At 50.4% G+C, this 24,052-nt stretch overlaps 1 protein-coding gene across 1 annotated transcript in view; it reads right to left on the bottom strand.

Moving 5' to 3' along the window:
• Nucleotides 1-19,426, bottom strand: part of SLC27A5 (solute carrier family 27 member 5) — a 41,663-nt gene extending 22,237 nt beyond the window's left edge. Inside the window, exons 1-4 of the mRNA XM_054009598.1 lie at nucleotides 18,909-19,426; nucleotides 9,130-9,339; nucleotides 5,826-5,984; nucleotides 2,681-2,805 (exon numbers count right to left, since the gene is read on the bottom strand). Coding sequence (XP_053865573.1) covers nucleotides 2,681-2,805; nucleotides 5,826-5,984; nucleotides 9,130-9,339; nucleotides 18,909-19,386 — 972 coding nt within the window. The 5' untranslated portion in view covers nucleotides 19,387-19,426. The remainder of the gene's footprint in view (nucleotides 1-2,680; nucleotides 2,806-5,825; nucleotides 5,985-9,129; nucleotides 9,340-18,908) is intronic.
• Nucleotides 19,427-24,052: the final 4,626 nt, after the last annotated feature.

Raw genomic sequence — 24,052 nt, forward strand, 5'->3', positions numbered from 1 at the left:
AACTGTCTGTACTGGGCTAGCTTGATTATCACTTCAAAAGTTTTTTTCTCTTACTTAATTGGCCTCTCAGAGTTGGTAAGACAACTCCCACCTGTTTATGCTCTCTGTTTGTGTGTATATATATCTCCTCAATATATGTTCCACTCTATATGCATCCGAAGAAGTGGGCTGTAGCCCACGAAAGCTTATGCTCTAATAAATTTGTTAGTCTCTAAGGTGCCACAAGTACTCCTGTTCTAAATAACCTTAGTAGAGCATTTGGTCAGTTCCTGGAGAAAGGAATGTTGAAATTAAGGACCTAATCAAGAAACACTTAAAGGACAATGGACCTTGGAATGCTTCAATCCACATAAGAAATCTACTTGAGGACATTCAAAGTAGCATGTAAACAATGGATGCTACCTGTAAAAACTGTGAGTCATGCATGGACATGTGACTTGCCCAGGTGACTCCTAAACTCCATCTTGGAGCTGGACTTTGCATAGGAGTGAGGAGGGGGGTCTCCACCCACAAGAGAAAGTCTATTTAAACCCCTGGGAGACCCCTCCATGTGGTCTTCAGCTGGCTAAAGAGAGAGCCTCTCCACCCCCCCAGGATACTTGGAAGAAGCTGGAACAAAGGGCAGTGACTGCAAGGGGTGTGAGTGATTGCTGGACCCAGGCTAAAAGGAGATTAGTCTGTAAAAGGGAGCATTCTGGAACTGGTGAGGATCTTAACTGTATTCAGTTTGATTAGACATAGATTTGCGCATTTTATTTTATTTTGCTTGGTGACTTACTTTGTTCTGTCTGTTACTACTTGGAACCACTTAAATCCTACTTTCTGTATTTAATAAAATCACTTTTTACTTATTAATTGACCCAGAATATGTATTAATACCTGGGGGAGCAAACAGCTGTGCATATCTCTCTATCAGTGTTATAGAGGGCGAACAATTTATGAGTTTACCCTGTATACGCTTTATACAGGGTAAAACGGATTTATTTGGGTTTAGACCCCATTTGGAGTTGGGCATCTGAGTGTTAAAAACAGGAACACTTCTGCTAGCTGCTTTCAGGTAAACCTGCAGTTTTTGGGCAAGTAATTCAGACCCTGGGTCTTTGTTGGAGCAGACGGGTGTGTCTGGCTCAGCAAGACAGGGTGCTGGAGTCCTGAGCTGGCAGGGAAAGCAGGGGTAGAGGTAGTCTTGGAATATCAGGTGGCAGCTTCCAAGGGGGTTTCTGTGATCCAACCCGTCACAGGGTGTTCATAGGACTGGTCGTCCAGGTGCCTCTAGTTGGACTACATCTCCCATAATGCACCATGATGCCCCCCCTGCCCCCGCCCCCCCGGAAGGAAGAGACAGTAGGTGCATCATGGGAGTCCCTGGTTGTGGTGTATCATGGGAAACATAGTCCAGGTGCCTGATACTCCCATTCTCCTCTACAGGCTGGGCTCCTTGGTTAGACTACATCTCTGATGATGCACCATGATACCTCTCTTGAAGAGGGGAGGCAGTAGGTGAATCATGGGAGTTCCTGGTTGTAGTACATCCTGGGAGATGTAGTCTACTGGGGAGCCTGACCTGTAGAGGAAAATTGGAACAAGAAGCAACTAAACTATAACTCCCATGTGGCACCATGGCAGCATTTCAGAATCAAAATATTTCAGTTTTCAGCTGAAATTTTTCGATTTTTGGGCATTTGGTTTTTGGACGAAAAACCCCAATTTTCCACAGAGAGTAGAAACTTGCTGTGAAAAAAATTTGCTTAGTCAACAAACTAATTTTTTCCATCAAAAAAGAATTTAGAGAGAACATTTTGGACCAGGCCTAACGATGGTTCATTCTCTGTAGTTGGTCAAGATGTCCCTTGAACTCATCTCTGAATTTCACCCTCAGGGGAAGGATTGGATAGGTATATAAAGGGTTAAATTAACTTGGCTAACGACTATATCATGCTTGCCAATTTGTGTTGAGAAGTTCTGGGAAGGTCTGGAGAGATCGTGTTGGAAATACTGAGCTTAAAAAGCCCCAGTTATCAGGGATGGTTCTAACCTGTTTTAGCAAAGAACAGAATTCAAGGAGCAGGAACAATAGTCATGTAGGTTCCAGTCAGGAGCGGTGGAAGCTCCCTAAAAGCGCGGGACCCACTGGTGCCCGAACCATGGCCCCGCCTCCACAACACCTCTTTCCCCTGAGGCCCCACCCCCTGCTCTCTCCTCTCCGCCCCTTCCCACCCATCGCTTGCCCTTGTGGCCAGTGGGAGGAATGGGGCCATGGCTCCCGGACCCTCCTGTTCCGGCACCCGGGGTTCCAGTAGATAAGGCATAAAAGGGTGAACTCTTCAAATATTTGTTGCTGGTATCTGTCTGACCAGTTGGTGCTAGCCAACGTGGGTTTAAGCTAATTCTGTTATAAGTTGCCAATCAAAACTTATCACTGCACATTATTGTATGGAGGTGATGACTGCCTAGGGATTTAAGGCTAGTTTGGAGCAGTTGTGTAAATACCACTTGGCCGTCTGGATTTAATAAAGGACTCTGTGGTTAAATTGGTGCTGTGCTGGTACCCTGTATTAATAATAATAATAACAACACGACATAGCAGACTCCATACTGCTTTGCCCCACCTGCCACATTGGGATTAGCAATCAAAGACCATCTAGCATCCCCCCGGCCCCCGGGAAAGGCGTTGGGTTACCTTGGGCGCGTTGCACAGATAGCGCATCACCTCCCCTACATACTGGATCACAGAGACGTGGTATCGCCGGCAGTCATCCCAGAACTGGGAGACGGAGAACTTGGGACGCAAGACGCAGGTGGCTCCTAGGGGAGAGGGAAGGAGAGGTGATGGGGGGGCATGTGAACCCCATCTAATACAGCCTTTCCAGTCTACCCTAACCCAATCATGGCACTGAAGAGGTAACTGGTACATTGCTTATCCCACTGATTTGATTCGTCCACCATTTGCCTTATGTTCTGCCTGACTATTTGTTAAATCCACTTGTTGTATCTCGTCTTATACTCCTCAGGGCCGGAACCATCTTTTTGTTCTGTGTTTGTACAGCGCCTAGCACAACAGAGCTACAACACCTAGTTGACATCATAAAACAAACAATAATAATAATATGGCAGGAGTCACCAGGTGGCACTGCTGCGTATAGGCTTTTTTCTTGGCGTGCGAGCAAATGGTCAGTCTTTGGAGACATGTTTGAATTATGGTTAGTTTTGTGAAGCAGTTTCTTTTTAGGAGGAGCCGTGAGTTTTTCTGACTAGAGCTGATTTCTGAGACACAGTTAGTTGCTCTCAGTGCATCGATCATTGGTGGCATGCTGAGATTTCTGAAAGAAAGGATTTCCCCTGCATACTGACCCCTGTTGTAATAATTGGGACTATACATTTGCCCTAATTGTAAGCCCAACTGTAAAAAGTCTGTAGAAGTTTATAAAATGTCACAATAACCTACAATAACAAATGTCAATGGAAAAAGGAAAACTGAGGTAGTCTAAACAAAGAGGCCCATGGAGATAACTCAAGGACTGTCTTAAAGTCATGCTTGGTAAAACCAGAAGACGTGGAACTGGCAATTAATGAACCAAAATTGTGTGTCAGAAACTAGGCCTAATTGGTGGCCAAAATAATGAGGGGACAGGCAGTTCCACTCATGACTCCCTTTGTGGGTCCTTAAAGAAAGATTTTTTTGGGGGGGAATAGAAAAAGAACAGATGGAGGCTATGTAGAAAGCTTCACCATCATGACAGCCACCCCCACTGTCTCCTGGGACATCTGGCCTCTGCCCTAATCCTCAAAGATATCTGGGCCAGAGAGAGAAACCCAGACGATATCACCACCCGTACTGGCTCCTGCTGAACCCCAAACACCACCTGAGATGAAACGGGATCAGATTCAAACACCAGCGGCAACAACCACAGCTCCAGCCCGCCTCAGCTAACGTCATCTCTTTTCGCCAGAAGGATCGTTACCGTCTTGGGTACCGTAGGAGAGACAAGGAGTGTTTTCCTCTAAAACTCTCCAGATAAAGGGAAAGGGGACAGGACTTGTTCATGTGAAAGCCCTACTCAATACTTTCACATTTCAAAGGCATTAGCTGGTTTTCCTTCCTTTCTGTAGCTTTAATAGAAGGTTAAAAAAAAAATGATGGTGCATTTGCCGTGGCCCTAAGCAGGCTAAGCTCCCTGGAGGCCAAACCCTGAATCTTGTTGAGCACTGTTTAATGTTGGACAGCGACTGGGTTGTGTTAACACCTTTGGCCCACATATTCCATCTAAATGAATACAACACCATCTCTGTGCAAGGCCTGGCACATATAATATCAAAATAAACAACCTGCCTTTAAGAATGTATCTCCTCCAGTGGAAAGCTGAGCTGTGAGGCTCTGGGTATCCTCTACAGCTTAAGAAACTTAAGGAACATAAGTATGGCCATCCTGGGTCAAACTATTGGTCCGTCAAGCCCAATATCCTGTCTTCCAACAGTGGCCAGTGCCAGGTGCTTCAGGGCAACAGAACAGGGCAACTCTTGACTGATCCATCCCTTGTTGTCCAGTTCCAGCATCTGGCCGTGACAGTCTTAGCCATCCTGGCTAATAGCCATTGATGGACCTCTCCTCTGTGAACTTATCTAATTATTTTTTGAATCCATTTATACCTTTGGCCATCCCTCGACAGTGAGTTCCACAGGTTGACGGTTGTGTTGTGTGAAGGAGTACTTGGCAAAGGGGTGACAATAACCTGAACAAACGGTTTTCACAGGAACTAAATTCCACATGGTTTAAACTTCACGCTCAGAGAAGAGTTTTAGAGCCCAGCTCGGCAGAATTAGCAATAACTTAGGAGGGAAGGGAAGGGCCCGTCTCTTTGTTCTGTGCCTGTACAGTGCCTAGCCCAGTGGGGTTCTGGGCCATGGCTGGGGCTCAGGGTCATAGAGTTTCAGGCTAGAAAGGACCATCTGATCACCTCTCCGAGCTCCTATATGTCACAGGGCCACCCACTCCACCAAGAACCTGCCCGCTAAACCCAGCAAGTGAAATGGGACCAGTATATTACAGCCCACAGGAGACATGGTGTGTGCCACAGGCAGAGAATAGGAGGGACCCTATGCGAGGCCCCCGCAATGGCAGTGAAATGGTTAAGTGAGATACACCCAGATAATCCTGGCACGTGACCCACACGCTGCAGAGGAAGGCAAAAAACCCTTAAGGTCCCTGCCAATCTGAGCTGGGGGAAAACTCCTTCCCCACCCACCTAATGCGATCAGTTTAATCCTGAGCACGTGAGCAAGAACCATCTAGCCAAGCACCTGAGAGAGAATACTCAGTGCCACCTCAGAGCCCTGTCCTGTGTCCCATCTCCAGCCACAGCCATCCCTGCTGCTTCAGAGGAAGGAGATAAAAACAAAACAACAGCAACAAAAAACAGAATACACTGTTTGCGGGGGTGGGGGGGAATCCCTTCCTGACCCCTGCCGCTGGTTGGCTGAAACCCTGAAGCATGACCTTTCAGGAGCATAAAACATAAACCGTCAGTGAGCCACAACTCCTTCTGGGTGGCTGTCCCAGAACCTCACCCCTCTGATGGTTAGAAACCATCTTCTAATTTCCAGCCCGAATTTGTTCACGGCCAGTTTATAATCCATATCTAGATAATAATAATAAGAATTAAGAATGATGTTTGCTTAAAGATGACCTGGCATGGGAAAAATGCACTTGTTTGCATTTCTATCTATCTATCTCCATACCCAACCAATTCTCTATCTATTCACCTCTCCCAGTGACGCGCCCCTGCACCCTCTGTGTCTTTAGACTCGTGCCGACACTCTGTACATACCAACCTCCAAGCATCCTCCAAGTCCAATGAGCAGTGCAGCCGAATGGTACAGCGGCAGAGGGGTGTAGATCACGTCCTCGGCTTTGACGCCACTTATGTATAACATGGTCACCATGTTGCACACTTTCAAGTGGGTGATGATGGCAGCTTTCGGGAGTCCTTGTAGGCCAAAGGAATTGTGTTTAGTGATGCCTCATGGGTTTTGTAGTGCAGTTACCGCATGACTCCCTTCTCCTTTATGACCCGGGCTCCTGGATTGAACTACATCTCCCATGATGCACCACAGCCAGGCACTCCCATGGTGCACTACTTCCCCTGTCCAAGAGGGCATAGGTGCTGACTTTTATTTTTCCCTGTGGGAGCTCCACCCCCACTCCACCCCTTCCCCTGAGGCCCTACCCTCACTCCACTTCTTCCTTCCCCTGCTCCATCCCCTCCCCTAAGGCCCCCCACCCACTCGCTGCTCTCCACCCTTCCCCAAGCGCCTCCTGCTAGCCACCAAACAGCTGATCGGTGGCATGGCCAAACAGCTGATCAGTGGCGCCACTGGACAGCTGTGGCTGGTGGATGTTTGAGCACCTACTATTTTTTTTCTGTGGGTGCTTAACCCCGGAGAACCCATGGAGTCAGCGCCTATGCAAGTGGGGACCTGAACTACAACTCCCATGAGGCACCATGCTGGTATTTCAGAATAAAAATATTTGGTGCTTTGGTCAAAATATTTCGGTATTTGAATTTTCATTGGTCAAAATCAAAACGTAACTTTTTTTGTGCCAAAAATCACGAACAATTTAGACGAAAACAAAAAATTATTTTTGTTTTCATCCAAAAAAAATTCCCATTTTCCAACCCTCACTAGTGCTGATCAATATTTTGAAACTGGAAATGGCTGCCATTTTCCAAGATGACAGCGCTTATTCCTATTAAAGTTTTGGGAGTCCCATCTCCTGATCCCTTAAGTTGGATGCAAAGTTTACAGATGCAGAAGACTCCTTTTTAGGGCTGAGGGGAAACACGTTTTTTCCTCCCATGAAAACTGTCAGCAATTTGAAAAGTATTCCTGTCCCAAACTTTCAAAATATCCAAAAAAAATTAGGAACCAAACATTTAAAAAAATGGGCTCAAATCAAATCAAAATTCCATCTTGATCATTTCAAAATGTTTCATTCTGATGTTGACCGGTTTTTAACCTTTTTTGTGTGTGCAAAGTAAGGAATGTACCAAAACAAAAAGCAGTCCCTGTGGCGTACTGAAAATTGTGTTAAAATTGCAAACTATCTCTTTAAGTGTTACGGGGTTTCCTGCTTGCAGTTGAGGGGGGCTCTGTAGGGAAGCATGCAACTGGGATCTTGAGCAATCAGCCTGCAAAAAGCCAGCCTAGAGCCAGGTGAGGTGAGCTGGGCCTCTCTTCCTCTGTCTCTCTCTGCTTTTGGTTCTTGCGTGTTATCAGTCTGCATTCTAAGAAATAACGTTGTGTGATGCTGCACATTTCCCAACCATCTCTAGTGCCAATCAATATTTTACATTGTGATAGACCCAGACCAGTTGGGAACAGCAGAGTAGCAGAAGGGAGATATACTGGCCACTGGATAAGTAGTTTTCTGTTCCCTGAGTGACCAGAGCAGGGGCTGCTCCAGTGCTAATAGACACCTGACTCCAATTAACCTGCTAAGAGTCAGGTGAGGCAGTTAAGCACCTGACTCTAATTAAAGCCCCTCTGATGCTATAAAACGGCTCACTCCAGCCAAGCCATGGGGAGCCAGAGGAGAGGAAGTGTGTGTGAGGACCTAGGAGCAAGAGGTGTGCAAGAAGCTGAGAGTGAGTAGGTGTACTGCTGGAGGACTGAGAAGTACAAGCGTTATCAGACATCAGGAGGAAGGTCTGGTGGTGAGGACAAAGAAGGTGTTGGGAGGAGGCCATGGGGAAGTAGCCCAGGGAGTTGTAGGTGTCGTGCAACTGTACCAGGAGGCACTCTAGACAGCTGCAGTCCACAGGGCCCTGGGCTGGAACCCGGAGTAGAGGGTGGGCCCGGGTTCCCCCCATACCTCCCAACTCCTGATCAAACACAGGAGGAATTGACCTGGACTATAGCTTCTACCAGAGGGGAAGGTCTCTGGAGTGTTTCCCGACCCACAGGGTGAATCTGTGAAGTGAGCAAATCCGCCAATAAGCGCAGGACCCACCAAGGTAGAGGAGGAACTTTGTCACAACATCCAGAGATGGCCGCCCTCTTCCAAGATGGCAAAGTTTGTTTTTTTTTTAATAATGTTGACAGATGTTTATTTTTAAGCATTTTTTTTAAATTAATTGATTTAAATTTTCAATTGCGCAAAAATTATAGGTTTTAAGCATCTTAATTTGATTGTTATCGATTTAAATTTTCACAGTTGTAGGAAATTAGGGGCGGTCGCACAGGCGCTGACTTTTGGGTTTTCCTGTGGGTACTCCTCTCTGCCCCCTTCCCCCTGTGTGAGCAGCGGGCAAGGCCTCAGGGGGAGGAGGCCGAGCAGGGCTAGGGCCTCGGGGCTGAGCACAGGAGGAGCAGGGGATGTGGCCACACTCCGGGTGCCGGGGTCCACAAAAGATTAGTCCCGCCCTGGGGGGACTATTTTTTTAGCTGGGTGCTTGAGCCCAGGAGCACCCACAGAGTCAGCACCTATGGGTGGTCAGACAAAAGGCGGGTCAGACCACAATTATTTATTGGCAACCGATGCTAAGATTCAAAAACTTTAAATCTTTATAACCATTAAAAGACAAACTGTCAGCATCACATGTCAACTTGCACAAAGGAAATATCCTTAAATCAAACTCGACTGCGTTTTCAAGCAGCCTTTTTCATACTTTGCCAATCTGACGATTATCAGTGGAAATATTGCTTTCTCGGTTTGGGCCTGTGTGATGAAACAACGTTTGTCGACATTTACCAACAAACATCTAATCGTACAAATGTGTGAGTAGAAGGGACCTCGATAGTCCAGTGCCCTGCACTGAGGCAGAACTAAGTATTATCTAGACTATCCCTGAGAGGTGTTTGTCCAGCCTGTTCTTAAAAGCCTCCAACGATGGCTATTCCGATTCCACAACCTCCCTAGGTAATTTATTCCAGTGTGTAACTACCTTGACAGTTTGGAAGATTTTCCTAACGTCCAACCTAAACCTCCCTTGCTCCCATACTTCTGGTCCTGTCCTCAGAGGATAAAGGGAACAAATGTTTCACTCTCCTCTTTATAACAATCATCTTTCCAAGGCTACTTAACAGCCAGGTACAGCTACTCAGCACTCCCATCACACGTCTCCTCCTCACCTGTGGTGCCCGAGGTATAAATGTAAAGTGCAGTGGATTTGCTGGTGACGTTGGCTCGGAAAGCGATGGGGATCGGCTCCTCGGAGGCGGCATCTATCTGGCCCTGGAGAGGCTCCACGCCACTGGTGGGGGACTCGGCGCTCAGGTAGAAAACCCGGATCCCTTTCTGTTGCAGGCTGGGCAGAACGTCCTCAATAGCGGCTTTGAGGTCTGAAGAGGGGGTGAGAAAGGCATTTTTCCCCATTGACGAACGCGGGTCGCTGCATCACGCGCACCCAGAGGCGTATGGAGACACAGACACAGATGTGCCCGCCGACGCAGGCGCACACAGATACACAGACAAAGGTGGGAGCGGGCAGACAGACAGAGCAGACGCACGCAGAGGCGCACTGTGACACACTGTACCCCACCCCACGTTCCCCCCTGTACCCACATGTTCACCACCGCGAGATGGCTGGGGGATGGTTTGTACAGAGCATGCCTTGTGAGGTATCATGGGCAAAGCCTGAATTGGATGAACCGCATTATCCTGTTGAAATGCGTGTGTGTCATCTTTGTACATGAAGCTGTGAGATTTCGCTATAGACTGAAACATGTTGTGAGTCTGAGAAATGCCCACCGACCAGCCCCTCGGAGAGGACAGAGAAACGGCAAACACAGAGGCCATACGTTCCAAAGCTCATGTCAATCAGGAGTGGAGGAAGCTCCCTAAAAGTGGGGGGCCACCGGCGCCCGAACACTGGCTCCGTCCTCATGCCACCCCTTCTCCCTGAGCCCTGCCCCCCCATGCCACTCCTTCCCCCAAGGCCCCGCCCCACACCACCCCTCCTCCGCCAAAGCCTGCTCCTGCACTGTCCCTTCTCCCTGAGCCCTGGCCCCCGCACCACTCCTCTCCCTGAGGCCCCACTCCATGGCACCCCCTCTCCCCAAACTCCCACCCCCACATCACCCCTCCCCCAAGGCCCCGCCCCACAGCACCCCTTCTCCCTGAGGCCCCAACCTCGCACTGCCCATTACCCCCCTGAACCCTCACCCTCATGCCACCCCACCCCCAAAGCTCTGCCCCACGGCACCCCTTCTTCCTGAGCCCCCACCCTCCGACTGCCCATTCCCCACCCCCACAACACCCCTCCCCCCCCCGAGGCCCTGCCTCATGGCACCCTTTCTCCCCGAGCCCCTGCCTTTGCACCACCCCTTCCCTTGAGGCCCGCCCCCATGCCGCCTCTTCCCCGCAAGACCCTGCCCCTGTTTGCTCCTCTCCAACCCTCCCCACCCCGTCGTTCACCCTTACGGCCGGTAAAATGTGTTGGGGCCCCTCCCACCCCCCCATTCTGGCGCCCCAACGTAGACAAAAGGTGCAATAAAAAATTTGCAATTCATAATGAAGAAAATGGTCAGCAGCTCATGTCCACCACAAGGGTTGCCTAGGGTTACCATATCTCATAAATAAAAAAAGAGGACCCTCCACGGGCCCTGGCCCCGCCCATTTCCCCACCCCTAACCCCGCCCCAACTCCTCCCCTTCCCCGCCCTAACTCCGCCCCCTCCTCCCTCCCACTCCCAGCCATGGGGAAAGGGCTGCCCCAGTGCTACCGGCTTCAGGGTTTGCCGGGCAGCCCCCAGACCCTGTGCCCCCAGCCGGCGCTTCCCCAGCGCAGCTGGAGCCCGGGAGGGGAAGCGCCCAGCTGGGGGCGCAGGGTCCGGAGGCTGCCTGGCAAACCGTGAAGCCGGTAGCGCTTGGGCTTCGGACAGCTCCTCTGCCTCCGGACCCTGCGCCCCCGGCCGGGCACTTCCCCTCCCGGGCTCCGGCGGCGCAGGGTCCGGAGGCACGGGGGCTGCCCGAAGCTGTTGGCGCTCGGGCAGCCCAGCTCTTAAACAGAGCCGAGCCGCCCGAGCGCTACCGGCTTCAGGCAGCCCCTATGCCTCCGGACCCTGCGCCCCCGGCCGGGCACTTCCCGTCACGGGCTCCGGCGGCGCAGGGTCCGGAGGCAAGGGGGCTGCCCGAAGCCGGTAGCGCTCGGGCAGCCCGGCTCTTAAACAGAGCCGAAGAGGAGCAGAGCCTCCAGCTGCTTTGGCTCTGCGTAACTTACACTGTGTCAGTTACACAGAGCCTCCAGCCCCGCAGCTCTGCTCCTCCCCGACTCTTCGGCTCTGTTTAAGAGCCGGGCTGCCCGAGCGCTACCGGCTTCGGGCAGCCCCCTTGCCTCCGGACCCTGCGCCCCCAGCCAGGCACTTCCCCTCCCGGGCTCCAGCGGCGCAGGGTCTGGAGGCACGGGGGCTGCCCGAAGCCGGTAGCGCTCAGGCAGCTCGGCTCTTAAACAGAGCCGAAGAGTCGGGGAGGAGCAGAGCCGCCATTTTCTCGGACATGTTCGGCTTTTTGGCAATTCCCCCCGGACGGGGGTTTGACTGCCGAAAAGCCGGACATGTCCGGGAAAAAGAGGACGTATGGTAACCCTAGGGTTGCCCAACCCCATGACACCGCATGGATTTTCCAGCACCTGAAGAAAAGTATAAATGAGGGACAGTGACATCACCGTGGCCTGCCTCTTCCCCCCATCTCTACACAGGGAAAAACAAAGAGCTCCACATTGAGACTTTGGTAGGGGCTGGGCCTACCTGGAAGGCGTTCCACTTAGCATGGACGGCTGTGAAGTTTTGGGGGAGAGAAATCCTCTTGCTTTTAGAATGATAAGCCTGGTAAAGTTTAGGCTTTAGACTGCAGTTTTGCTCTTTTATTTCCTTTTGTAACCGGTTCTAATCTTCTATGCCACTGCCCCTTAAACACTTCAAATCCCTCTTTATCTAGTTAATCCGCTTCTTTTGATGTCGGGTCTAAACCAGTGAGTTTTTCTAGGGGGGGATTTGCTCAGATTAGAGACTGGGGCACGTCCACTACCCTTTGAAGGAGCGGCGAACTAATTAATGAGCTTGCATTGATGAGAGAGGTCTTGAGCAGTGTAAGTCACACATTTCTGGGGGGCAAGGCTGGGGGAATTTGCTCCCTGTAGTGCAGTTGATGAGTGACTGGAAGCGCCTTCATGACACTTTGCTGGGTGTGCGTCTGCATGCTGATCTCTGAGTGAACACAGCCTGGTGGGGTTTGCTGTTCACTAGCATAGCAGGGTAGGAGACACCCTGGTCAGGAAAGTTAAAGAGGGTGCAGGGGCTCCACGGTCCAGGGGCATGTCACACACACGCAGATACAAAGTTCAACACACATCTATACCTAATACAGGCACAGACACATACACAAGGGTACCAGAAAAATACAGCGAGTCAAGCATGTTGACTCCAAGGGCGCAGGGCTGATTCACGCCAATGGAGTGATGCTGATTTACACCAACCAGGGATCTGGCTCATTTTATTGATGGGGAAACTGAGGCACGGAGCAGGGACATGAATTATCCCAAACCACACAGCAAGTCAGGGCTAGAACTGTGATAGAATCCAGGGCTCCTAGGCCCTGGCCCGGTGTAGGTATCTATAGATAGACGTAAAGGCCTAAATTGAGACCTTCGGGGTTGAAAATTATGGCTCTAAATTATTGAGCCAATGGTTACAGGCGCTGCATCCAGGATCAGTTCGTGATCAGGGGAAGAAGGGCTCCATTTGCATCCATCCCGGGGTGCACCTGTTTTTTGGCTCTTGTGAGTTATCATTCTGGCTTCTAAGTAATAAAAGTTGTGGTACATTGCAACCTTCCAGCAAAAAAATGTTATACTTTTATCTAACTTCTCAGCAACTGTGCTGTGAACATAACGATGTTCCTTCTCTGTGCCTCATCTTCTCCTCCCACCTCTTGTCTATGTAGAGGGTCAGCTAGTTTGGGGCAGGGACTGTCCCTGTGGATTCTCCATCACTGACAATTTTTAAATCGAGATGGGATGTTTTTCTGAAAGATCTGCTCTAGGGGTTACTGTGGGGCCGTTCTGTGGCCCGTGCTAGCCAGGAGGCCGGACTAGAGCTCACAATGGTCCCGTCTGGCCTTGCAATCCATGTGGCTTGATCTCATCTGGAGTCTCTCTAGGGGCTCCTGAGATAACAGCCAAGAAGCTTTTTCCCTATTGCACGTGGCTAATTCCCAGATCAAAGCCAGCATTAGATTTGCCCTCTGCCTTTTACTGTCAATTCTAACTACACCAGGAAGATTCTGGCAGGGGAGTGTCCTAAGCCCGTTAGCTAGAGAAGGGGGCGTCCGCTTATCGCTTTATGATCCTTCTTTTATAGTTGCCTCATTATCCTGATCCTTATCAGTGCCACCTCTCATCTGAGCCCAAGGATGATTAACTCCAGGTCGATTCTCCCTGCTGATCTTGCAAACACACAGAGAAACCTTTCCCAGAGCTTGTCCTTAGGCATTTATATGGCGCTAATTCACTAGGGGTCTACTATAAGCCTACCACTGACTTCAGATCGGGCAGAGATAGCTGTCAGTGACCTACAGATCATGGCGAGATTTGAACTCTCATTGCTGGTGCCAGAGATGCAAGGATTAAAAAAAGCACGGGACCAAACTTACAGCCTGCCTGGGTATATGATTAATTGTATTCCACCAAGGTTAGGAAAGCCTGGGGTTGCTTGGCAAGGGCTGGCCAGAGGTAAAATTGGATTGTTCTCTGGCCCCGTGTTGTGTAAGAGGTCAGGGTCGATCTAATGGCTCCTTCTGGGCAAGGGGATTGTAAAACAGGCTGGAGGTTCAGCAGCAGTTTCCCTGCAGTGAGGCTTTCACCGAATTCAATAGGGATTTAAAGCTATCAGTCCAGAAGCCCTGGAGTTTGACAGCAAATCCCGTTTTATGCTGCGTTGGCCACGTGCTGGAATTCTGGCGAACTTCAGGCACCCAGCGGCCACCGCCCTAGCTCTGCGAGCAGGATCCCGGCAAGCCGAGTGGAGAGCGCATCTGTTTAGCTTGGTACTTGGAGCCCACCCGTAAGGCAGGGAAATGGCTTTTCATTGCTGTTTTGCAGCAGGGAAACTGAGGCACGCTGCGAGATCAAGACCAGGATTTCCAAAACAGCTCTGCTCTCATCTATGAACAGTGCACTGCACCGGGCGGGGGGAGGAGGGGTCAGGACACCTGGGTTCTGTCCCCCAACTTTGCCCTGGACCTGCTGCATGAAGCTGGACAAATGTGGACGAGCTGTTTCCCCTTCTGCCCTTTGTCTTTCTAGACTGGGAGCTTTTTGAGACAGGCGCTGCCTCTAATTATGTACCCGGGCAGTGCCCAGCATAATAAAATATACTATCTAGGTCTGTTTATCAAGAAGCCTCAAAGCACTTCACAAAGATATCTTTATCCCCATTCCACATGTGGGGAAACTGAGGCACGGGGTGTGGAAGCCCAGGATCAACCAGCAAGCCAGTGTAGACCCCAGATCAGAGTTCAGTCCACTAGGCCACATAACCCAACAGTACCCTGATCTTGACGGGACCCTCTGCCTGCTACCATAACAATTGTAATTTAGGCCTCAAAAAGAAGAGGCCAGATTTTCAACTGTGTGACTAGTGTGAACATCTGCTCATGAGTCTCTCAACTGGGAGCGCTGCCGGAGGCATATGAGAGAGAACACCCTTGCTGAGATGCCAAAGCTCAGATCCCCAAAGGTATTTCAGACACCTGACCCCTGACGGTTTCAGCCTTTGAGGCTCTGGGTCCTTTGTGAAATTTTGCCCCTCTCCAGAATCTGAGCAAGAGCTAGGAACCAGTCAGGAGTTTTCCAGGTCCCAGCCCAATACCTTAACTAGAGCTGGGCGAATAACCGATTTTTCGGTTCATTGGCAATTTTGGAAAGTCGAAGGGAGAAAGAAAATCATTTGGGATCAGACCTAAGACAAAAGTTTTCAAAGTTTTAGATGACACAAAAGCAGAGGCAAAAATTGTTTCATGTGGGATGAAAGGTTTAGTCTCAATCTGAAGCGTTTTTAGGCTTTCAAACAACAAAATGAAAACGAAAGACAATTTGGAAGCAACCAAACGCTCAAAAAATTTCGTTTGAACCTTTTCCAAACAAAACATTGCAGTTTGTTGGGTTGGAAATGACTTTTTCATCTCAAGACTTCCTTTCCTTTTAATTTTAAAAAGTCTCAATTTATAAAGACGAAACCAGAACAGATTCCCGTAGCCACAGAGTCATAGAATCGTAGGACTGGAAGGGACCTCAGTGGGTCATCTAGTCCAGTCCCCTGCACTCAAGGCAGGAGTAAGTAATAACTAGACCATCCCTGACAGGTGTTTGTCCAACCTGCTCTTAAAAATCCCCAATGATGGAGATTCCACAACCTCCCTAGGCAATTTATCCCAGTGCTTAACCACTCTGACATTTGGGAAGTTTTTCGTAATGTCCAACCTAAACGTCCCTTAAGCCCATTGCTTCCTGTCCTATCCTCAGAGGTTAACGAGAACCATTTTTCACCCTCTTCCTTTTAACTGTCTTTTATTTAATTGAAAACTATTATCATGTCCCCTCTCAGTCTTCTCTTCTCCAGATTAAACAAATCCAATTTTTTCAATCTTCCCTAATAGGTCATGTTTTCTAGACCTTTAATCATTGTTTTTGTTGCTCTTCTCTGGACTTTCTCCTATGTGTCCACATCTTTCCTGAAATGGTGCCCAGAACAGGACACAATACTCCAGTTAACAACAAGGAGTCTGGTGGCACCTTAAAGACTAACAGATATCTGTTAGTCTTTAAGGTGCCACCAGACTCCTTGTTGTTTTTGTAGATACAGACTAACACGGCTACCCCCTGAGACAATACTCCAGTTGAGGCCTAATCAGCGCGGAGTACAGCAGAAATGTTTGGGCAAAATTGAAACTAGACAGAATCAGTCTGGAAAGCAGGCTTCTGCATCTTTACCAGTGAGGGTGATTAAGCACTGGAGCAACTTACGAAGGGGGGGTGGGAAATGCTCTATCACCGGCAGTTTTTAAATCAGGATTGGATGCGTTTTTTAAAGATATGCTCTAGTTAACGCAGGGATTAGATCAGGGGAATACTTGGACCTGTGTCCTTGGACCTGTGTTATACAGAGCTAAGATCAGATAATTACAATGGTCTCTTCTGGCTGGAACCTGGGAATTTATAAAACATCCATCGCATGTGAGCGCCCCACATTGCCGTAGAGTATGATTAAAAGCGTTCAAGGCTACAGGACCCAATTAGGATAAGCAACCGGAGCCAGGAGAGGCAGGGTTAATGGCTGTGCAGCCTTGGGCAGGTCACTGACCCACTTTGTGCCTCAGTTTCCCCCTGTCAATGCCCTCCCAGTAGCCTGGGATTAGTCTTAACAGCTGTGGAGTTTTATTGCCGCTATTAGGTGCCAAAGCTGGGCATGTATGTGTACGCTGGGGCGTGGCTGTCATCATAACCTCCGTCCTCGAACTCTGAGAGAGGCATTATTACAGCCCCAGGGGACTTTACCCTGAGCTAGATAGTCCCCGCCAACCCACGCACAGAGAGAGACACACACAAATACAGACACACAAACTAATGTATACACATATACGCACAAAACACACACGTAGACACAACCAGACACACACAGGCATACACACAAATACATACCCATGCAGGTGCACTTGCAGAGAGACCCACAAAAACATTCAGGTGCACACACCCCTGAACAAATGCACACACACCAATGCCTACACACACACTGAAGAACACACACATTCAAACAAACACATGCACCCAACGGCGCACTTACTTTCTCACACATACACAAAACAAATAGATGCATCCATACACACACACACACAGAATAATAATAGGAATCCCTGGTGAATCCCTTTTCATCTGTAGACTCAGAGACGGGACGGGACTGGCCAAATATCACCCAGCAGGCACACACAGGCATTAAAAAAGAACACACACACAAATGCACGCACATACACACATACACAAACACACACTGAACACGCACACCTAGACTAGCACACACACACATAAACAACTACACACACAAATGCATGCATACACACATGCAAACACACACTAACACGCACCTCTAGACCAACTCACATGCACATAAATACCCACAAACACACACACACAAATGCACACACACACTACCATGCACACCTAGACCAGCACACACACACACACAAAGACACACATCCATGCGTCCATGCACATACTCCTAGACAAATGTGCACACACCCCTGCCCAAACACACATGCAGGGAACAGCCGCACACACAAACCCACGCACACACGCACAAACTCCCGCCTGCATACCCAGATGCAAACAGCCACACACAAACACGTGCACACACACAATGAAAAGTGACGCGGCAAGTGGTTTGAACTGCCAAACCTTTTCCTTGTCCTCTTAACCCTGATTGCCTGAGCCGTGGCCTTGATTCAGTCTGTACATAATATCTCTGCACTATACCCTAGAAACTGAGTAAACACACACCTTAACTCCTTCGCTGGCAAGCTGAGAAAGGGGATTCAGGTACCCGGAGAATGGTCACAGGCCTGGGGAAATTACCGTAAGGAGAGAGACTGCAACTGGGGACCTGGCATTGACCTAGAGCAGTGGGAGGGCTGGGAGCCAGGACTCCTGGGTTCTATCCCTGGCTCTGGGAGGGGAGTAGGGTCTAGTGGTTAGACCAGGGGGGCTAGGAGCCAGGTCTCCTGGGTTCTCTTCCTGACTCTGGGGGGTCTAGCAGTTTACAGCAGGAGGCAGAGGAGGGCTTCCCCCAAATCCATGCCAGGTTTCCCACAGAGCACAGGGCCTGCTCTGGCTTCGGTTGGCTCCGAAGTGCTGGTACCCACGCCATGCAGCTGTGATCCAGGCACACCTACAGCTGGGTGCCTCCCGCTCCCCCAGCCGGCAGGGCTTTGATGTAAGGAGCAAGACAAGAGCCCCGTGTGCAGCCTGGGCCCCACTCACTACGCTCACTGTGCAGTCGTTGACCCCTGTGTGAACAATCCAGGAGTCCTGGCTCCCAGCTCCCGCCTCCCCCCGTTCTAACCACTAAACCCCACTCCCCTCCCAGAGCCGGGGACAGAACCCAGGAGTCCTGGCTCTCAGCCCCCCTGCTGTAATCACTACACCCCACCCCAGAGGTGAAAGTAAGCCGGTATGGTATGGCATACCGGTAAGAGCTGGTACACAGCTGACCGTACTGGCAGGGCTGCTGATGTGGCGGGGCCAAAAGGGACACTTCCCCAGGACTCCCGGCAGCGGCAAGAGCCCCGGACCCTTTAAATCACTGCCGGGCCATGCTGAAGGGCAGGCTGGCTGGGGGAGTCTGCCCCCATCCCCGCCCCATCTGCCCGAGGCCCCGCCCAGTTGAGCGCCACCCCCCGTTCAGGACCCCAGCTGCCCTGCATACCGGTAAGTCCCTTAAGTTACTTTCAGCGCTGCCCCCCCAAAGCCAGGGAGAGAACCGAGGAGTCCTGGCTCCCAGCCCCCCTGCTCTAACCACTAGCCCCCACTCCTCACCCAGAGCCAGGATAGAACCCAGATGTTGTGGTTCCCAGCCCCCCTGGCTCTAACCACTACAACACCAAACTGAGATGAGAGGCCAGACCCACCCCCCAAGGCAGTGAAGTTATGAATTGCCCCTCAGCTGGTGACAGTCCCATGCCTCTGCCCCTGGGGTGGATCAGAGACCCAACCAGTATGGGCAGTTCCCTGCCCCCCTGCTGCAGGAACACCTTGCACTGGGATGGACCAGGGCCCCCCCTCGCTGTGGGGCAGAGCCCCGGGATGCAGCTGGTCCCTGCTCACCAGGAGACGTGACGCTAGGTGGAGCAATCTCCCCACTCACCTGGGGTGGTCAGCAGCACCGTGGCCCCGCAGGCACCGAGCGAATGCAGCAGGGACTTGGCGCGTATGTTGCTGTTCAGGCACGCCATGGCGCAGCCGATCTTCGCCAGCCCCATCCAAACCCAGAGGTAGGCAGGGACGTTCAACAGGAAGACGGCCACCGAGTCCCCTTCCCGCAGCCCCACGCCGTCCCGCAGGACCCGAGCCGCCTGGCTGCTGCGCCGGTCTATGTCCCGGTAGGTGTAGACCTCCTCCCCGAAAAGCAGCAGGGCTTTCTCCGGGTGGCTCCGCACCTTCTCCAAGAAGGTATCGAGCAGGGTGAGGGGAGGGCGGTGCTGGAGCCGGCGCAGACATCTGAATCCCTTGTGGATGACGGACAGTGATACGACCAGGTCCTGCCACCAGTAGGGGAAAAGCAGGTTCACCAGCAGGGGTAGCAGGAGCAGCAGCCCGGCTAGGGCTGTGCACAGAACAAGCATGACTCTGCTGGCCTCTCTGACCCGGGGCTCCACCGCAACCTCCCAGCAGCTCTGCTGTGCGTGTGCGTAAAACTGGCGAGGTGCTGGGAGTTACCAGCTTTCCCCTCCCCGCCTTCCCATGAGGCTGATTCGAGGATGGCCTGGCTGGGAGTCAAGACCTTGGATTATGCACATCGGACGGGGCGGGAGAGCTGCCAAAGTCCCTCCAGCTGACTGCTCCTTGCACCCAGGTCAGGCCGGGAGCGGGGTGGGGCGTTCCAGAGCTGGCGTCAGGCCAAGGGCCAGCGTGCGGGTCGCTCTCCGGCCAGCAAGGGATATCTGGCTCTCTCGGGGGGGCTGCCGCAAGCAGGCAGAAGTGACTCTGGCCCAGGCAAGAAAGGGGAGAGTTTTTTCCGGCCCGTCTAGTGAATGAGGATGCACGGTCCTCACAAATTCAAATAGGAATTGGTAGTTTGGAAAGTCTCAAGCTTAATTTCACCCCCTTCTCTCCCCCCGCCCCCAAATATACAACCTCCTGCAAATGTGTGTGTCTCCTTTGCAGAGACACACACACACACAACCTCCTGCAAATTTTCCTTTGCACAGACACACACACACAATCTCCTGCAAATTCTCCTTTTAACACACACACACACAACCTCCTCCAAATTCTCTTCTCACACACACACACACACAACCTCCCGCAAATTCTCCTTTGCGCACACACACACACACAACCTCCTGCAAATTCTCCTTTGCACAGACACACACAACCTCCTGCAAATTCTCCTTTGCACAGACACACACACACACAACCTCCCGCAAATTCTCCTTTGCACAGATACACACACATAACCTCCTGCAAATTCTCCTTTTAACACACACACACACACAACCTCCCGCAAATTCTCCTTTGCGCACACACACACACACAACCTCCTGCAAATTCTCCTTTGCACAGACACACACAACCTCCTGCAAATTCTCCTTTGCACAGACACACACACACACAACCTCCTGCAAATTCTCCTTTGCACAGATACACACACACAACCTCCCTCAAATTCTCCTTTGCACAGACACACACACACACACAACCTCCTGCAAATTCTCCTTTGCACAGACACACACACAACCTCCTGCAAATTCTCCTTTGCACAGACACACACACCTACCCAACCCACTGCAAATTCTCCTTTGCACAGACACACACACAACCTCCTGCAAATTCTCCTTTGCACAGACACACACACACACAACCTCCCTCAAATTCTCCTTTGCACAGATACACACACCTACCCAACCTCCTGCAAATTCTCCTTTGCACAGACACACACACACACAACCTCCCACAAATTCTCCTTTGCACAGACTCATACACACATCCTGTACATTCTCTCTCTTGCAGTGACTCACACACACACAAAATGTCCTGCACATTCTCTCTCTCACACACACACACAATCTCCTGCAAGTTCTCTTTTGCACAGACGCTCACACACGATCTTGCTAACGCTCTTTTTCTCTCGCACTCCACCACATTATCTCGCTGCTTTTCTCTCTCTGCCCCTCTCTGTCTCACACACAGTTTCCTGCAGATTCTCTCTCTCACATGCAACACACTCCCTCTGCTTTGACACACACATCCTCGGGCAGACTTTTGCCCTTTCTGCACTGGCTGGGCATGGAGCTGTGAACCAGCTGCTGCACCACCAAAAAGGGAGGTTGGGGGTGACATGGACTCCGTGGGAGGGAATTCTGGCTGAATCTTCCTGAACTCCCCCAGAGCAAAGTTAACGTGCTCCTCCTGGTGTCCAGCTAGCTCTCCTGTGTCTAAGGGGTAGTCAGTGGCTCTCAACCTTTCCCCACTACTGTACCCCTTTCAGGAGGCTGCTATGTCTTGCATATCCCCAAGTTTCACCTCCCTTAAAAACGACTTGCTTCCAAAATCAGACATAAAAATACCAAAATGTCACAGCCACACTAGTCCTGACAAATGGCTGACCTGCTCATTTCTACCATATCATTAGCAAATAAATCAATTGGAATATAAATATTGTACTTACCTTTCAGTGGATAGCATATAGAGCAGTATAAACAAGTCATTGTCTGTGTGAAATTTTAGTTTGTACTTTCTTTGCTGGTGCTTTTTCTGTAGCCTGTTGTAAAACTAGGCAAATATCTAGATGAGTTGATGTACCCCCTGCAAGATCTCTGTGTACCCCCGGAGGTACGTGTACCGCTGGTTGAGAACCACTGTTTAGATAGTCTGTGAGCCCTCTGGTGCTCATGGTGTTCTGTGCTGAAGACGCTGCCGGAAACCAGGCGGAGGAGCAGCGTGTGTGTAGCTAGCTAGGGCAGTCACGTTGTTAGTAGATACAATGAATACACAACCTTCTTTCTGTCCATCCATCCCTCCACCTAACCCCTCTATCCATCCATCCCTTTATCCATCCATCCAAATATGCATCCCTCTATCCATCCCTTCACTCAACCCCACTCTCCATCCCGCTACCCAGCTCCTCTATTGATCCATCCATCCATCCATCCAAATACACAAGCCATTATCCATCCATCCATCCCTCCACCCAACCCCTATCCATCCTTCCATCCATCCATGCAACCCCTCCATCCATCCATCCCTACACCCAACCCCTCTATCCATCCATCCAACCCCTCTATCCAACTATCTCTCCACCCAACCCCTCTGTCCATCCATCCCTTCATCCATCCATCCATCCATCCATCCAAATATGCACCCCTCTATCCATCCCTCCATCCCTCCACTCAACCCCTCTGTCTATCCTTCCATCCATCCATGCAACCCCTCCATCCATCCATCCCTCCACCCAACCCCTCTATCCATCCATCCCCTTAACCATCCATCCATCCATCCATCTAAATACACACCCCTCTCTATCCATCCATCCCGCAAAACACCTATATATTTATCTGTCTATTTCCATACACACCCCTTTATGCATCCATCTGTCCCCGTACACCTATCTATCTATCTATCCCCAGCCACCCATCCATCTAGCTAGCTAGGATTTCTATACTGCCCATCACTGTGGTATCTCTGTACATCCCAGTAGGTTAGGTCAGCCTGGGAAGGTGTCTACTGTAGATCACTTCCTTGGTCTAAAAAGATCATTTGGAGAGCATCCAGCAGTTGCATCCTGGCACGGTTGTTAAGCTGGGGATGTTGTTGACATACACCTCACTACTAGCACCCCAGAGCTGGGCTTCCTGAGTTCCTCCCCACGGAGCCACTGGAATTTATTGTTCTCAGTGAACCCAACTTGCCCGTCCCTGGCCGTGGGGTAATTTTGAAGGTGTGTGTGTGTTCTTGTGGGGGTGAGAGAAGAAGCAGGTTATTGTCGTTTTAATAAGGGGGGGCAGTTTGTGGCCGCTCCACCATTTAGAAGGTTGGAATACGGGCTGGGGGGCAAGATTGGGGGGCAGAGGGTGGGTGAAATAGACCTCGGGGCCTGATGAATTCACTGAGGCGTGGGTATTGTCACAGCCACCCATGGTGTGTCTCTGCACAGAGCCAGTTGTGCTCTCCCACAGCAGAATATTCATGTCTTCATGCCATCAAGGCTGGCACAGATGTGGGGGGCTCTTCTCTGTTGATTTCATGTCCTCCTGTTGGTTCCATATGCAGATGGGGCTTCTATTGTATTGATCCACAGTGCTTAATTTACACTGGGCACAGGGCTAGATGAACAGAAAAGCTTTGTGGGAGGGATAGCTCAGTGGTTTGAGCATTGATCTGCTAAACCCGGGGTTATGAGTTCAATTCTTGAGAAAGCCACTTAGGGATCTAGGGCAAAATCACTACTTGGTACTGCTAGTGAAGGCAGGGGGCTGGATTTGATGACCTTTCAGGGTCCCTTCCAGTTCTATGAGATAGGTATATCTCCATATGTTGTTATTATTTTGTCTGGCGGAAAACCAGCTTGTCACCTCTGTGTTGTTACAATATATTTTTCAGTGAATGCACAAAACTCCTTGTAGAGGGTCAGTACACGCCTTGCACAAGGACGTGAACAACCCGGGTGTCGCTGGCTTTCATCTGATACCTCACATGACACCATTCACGGATAAAGACCGTGAAAGTGGGGTGTTAGGTGCAGTGAGTTTGTCAGGCCTGTGAGGAGCTGCTGATCTACAACAGGGACCCCAGTCGGCTTTGAGGGGTTCTCAGGGTCATGTTAACATCTTGCTTCATGAAAGCTTATGCCCAAATAAATCTGTTAGTCTTTAAGGTGCCACTGGACTCCTCGTTGTTTTTTTACTTTGCATAGGGGCATTGAGGTCATGCCAAGGCAACGGGAATGCCAAGCTCTTATCTGGAGATTTTCACCCGTAGATCTCAAAGTGCTTCTGTCAGGACTGAGATCCCCACTTTGAACTTTAGGGTACAAATGTAGGGGCCTGCGTGAAAAACTTCTAAGCTTAACTACCAGCTTAGCTCTGGTTCGGCTGCCACCATCAATGGATTCCCTCCCTGGGAAGCCTTGAAAAACCCTCACCAAATCCCTGGTGAAAACAAATCCAAAACCCCTTGGATCTTAAAACAAGGAGAAATTAACCATTCCCCTCCTTTCTCCCACCAACTCCTGGTGAATCAGTTCCAACCCCCCCCGGGATCTACAACAGGGAGAAATTAACCATCCCCCCT

This window comes from Malaclemys terrapin, chromosome 20 (genome assembly GCF_027887155.1).
Source record: "Malaclemys terrapin pileata isolate rMalTer1 chromosome 20, rMalTer1.hap1, whole genome shotgun sequence".
NCBI classification, from domain to species: Eukaryota; Metazoa; Chordata; order Testudines; family Emydidae; genus Malaclemys; species Malaclemys terrapin.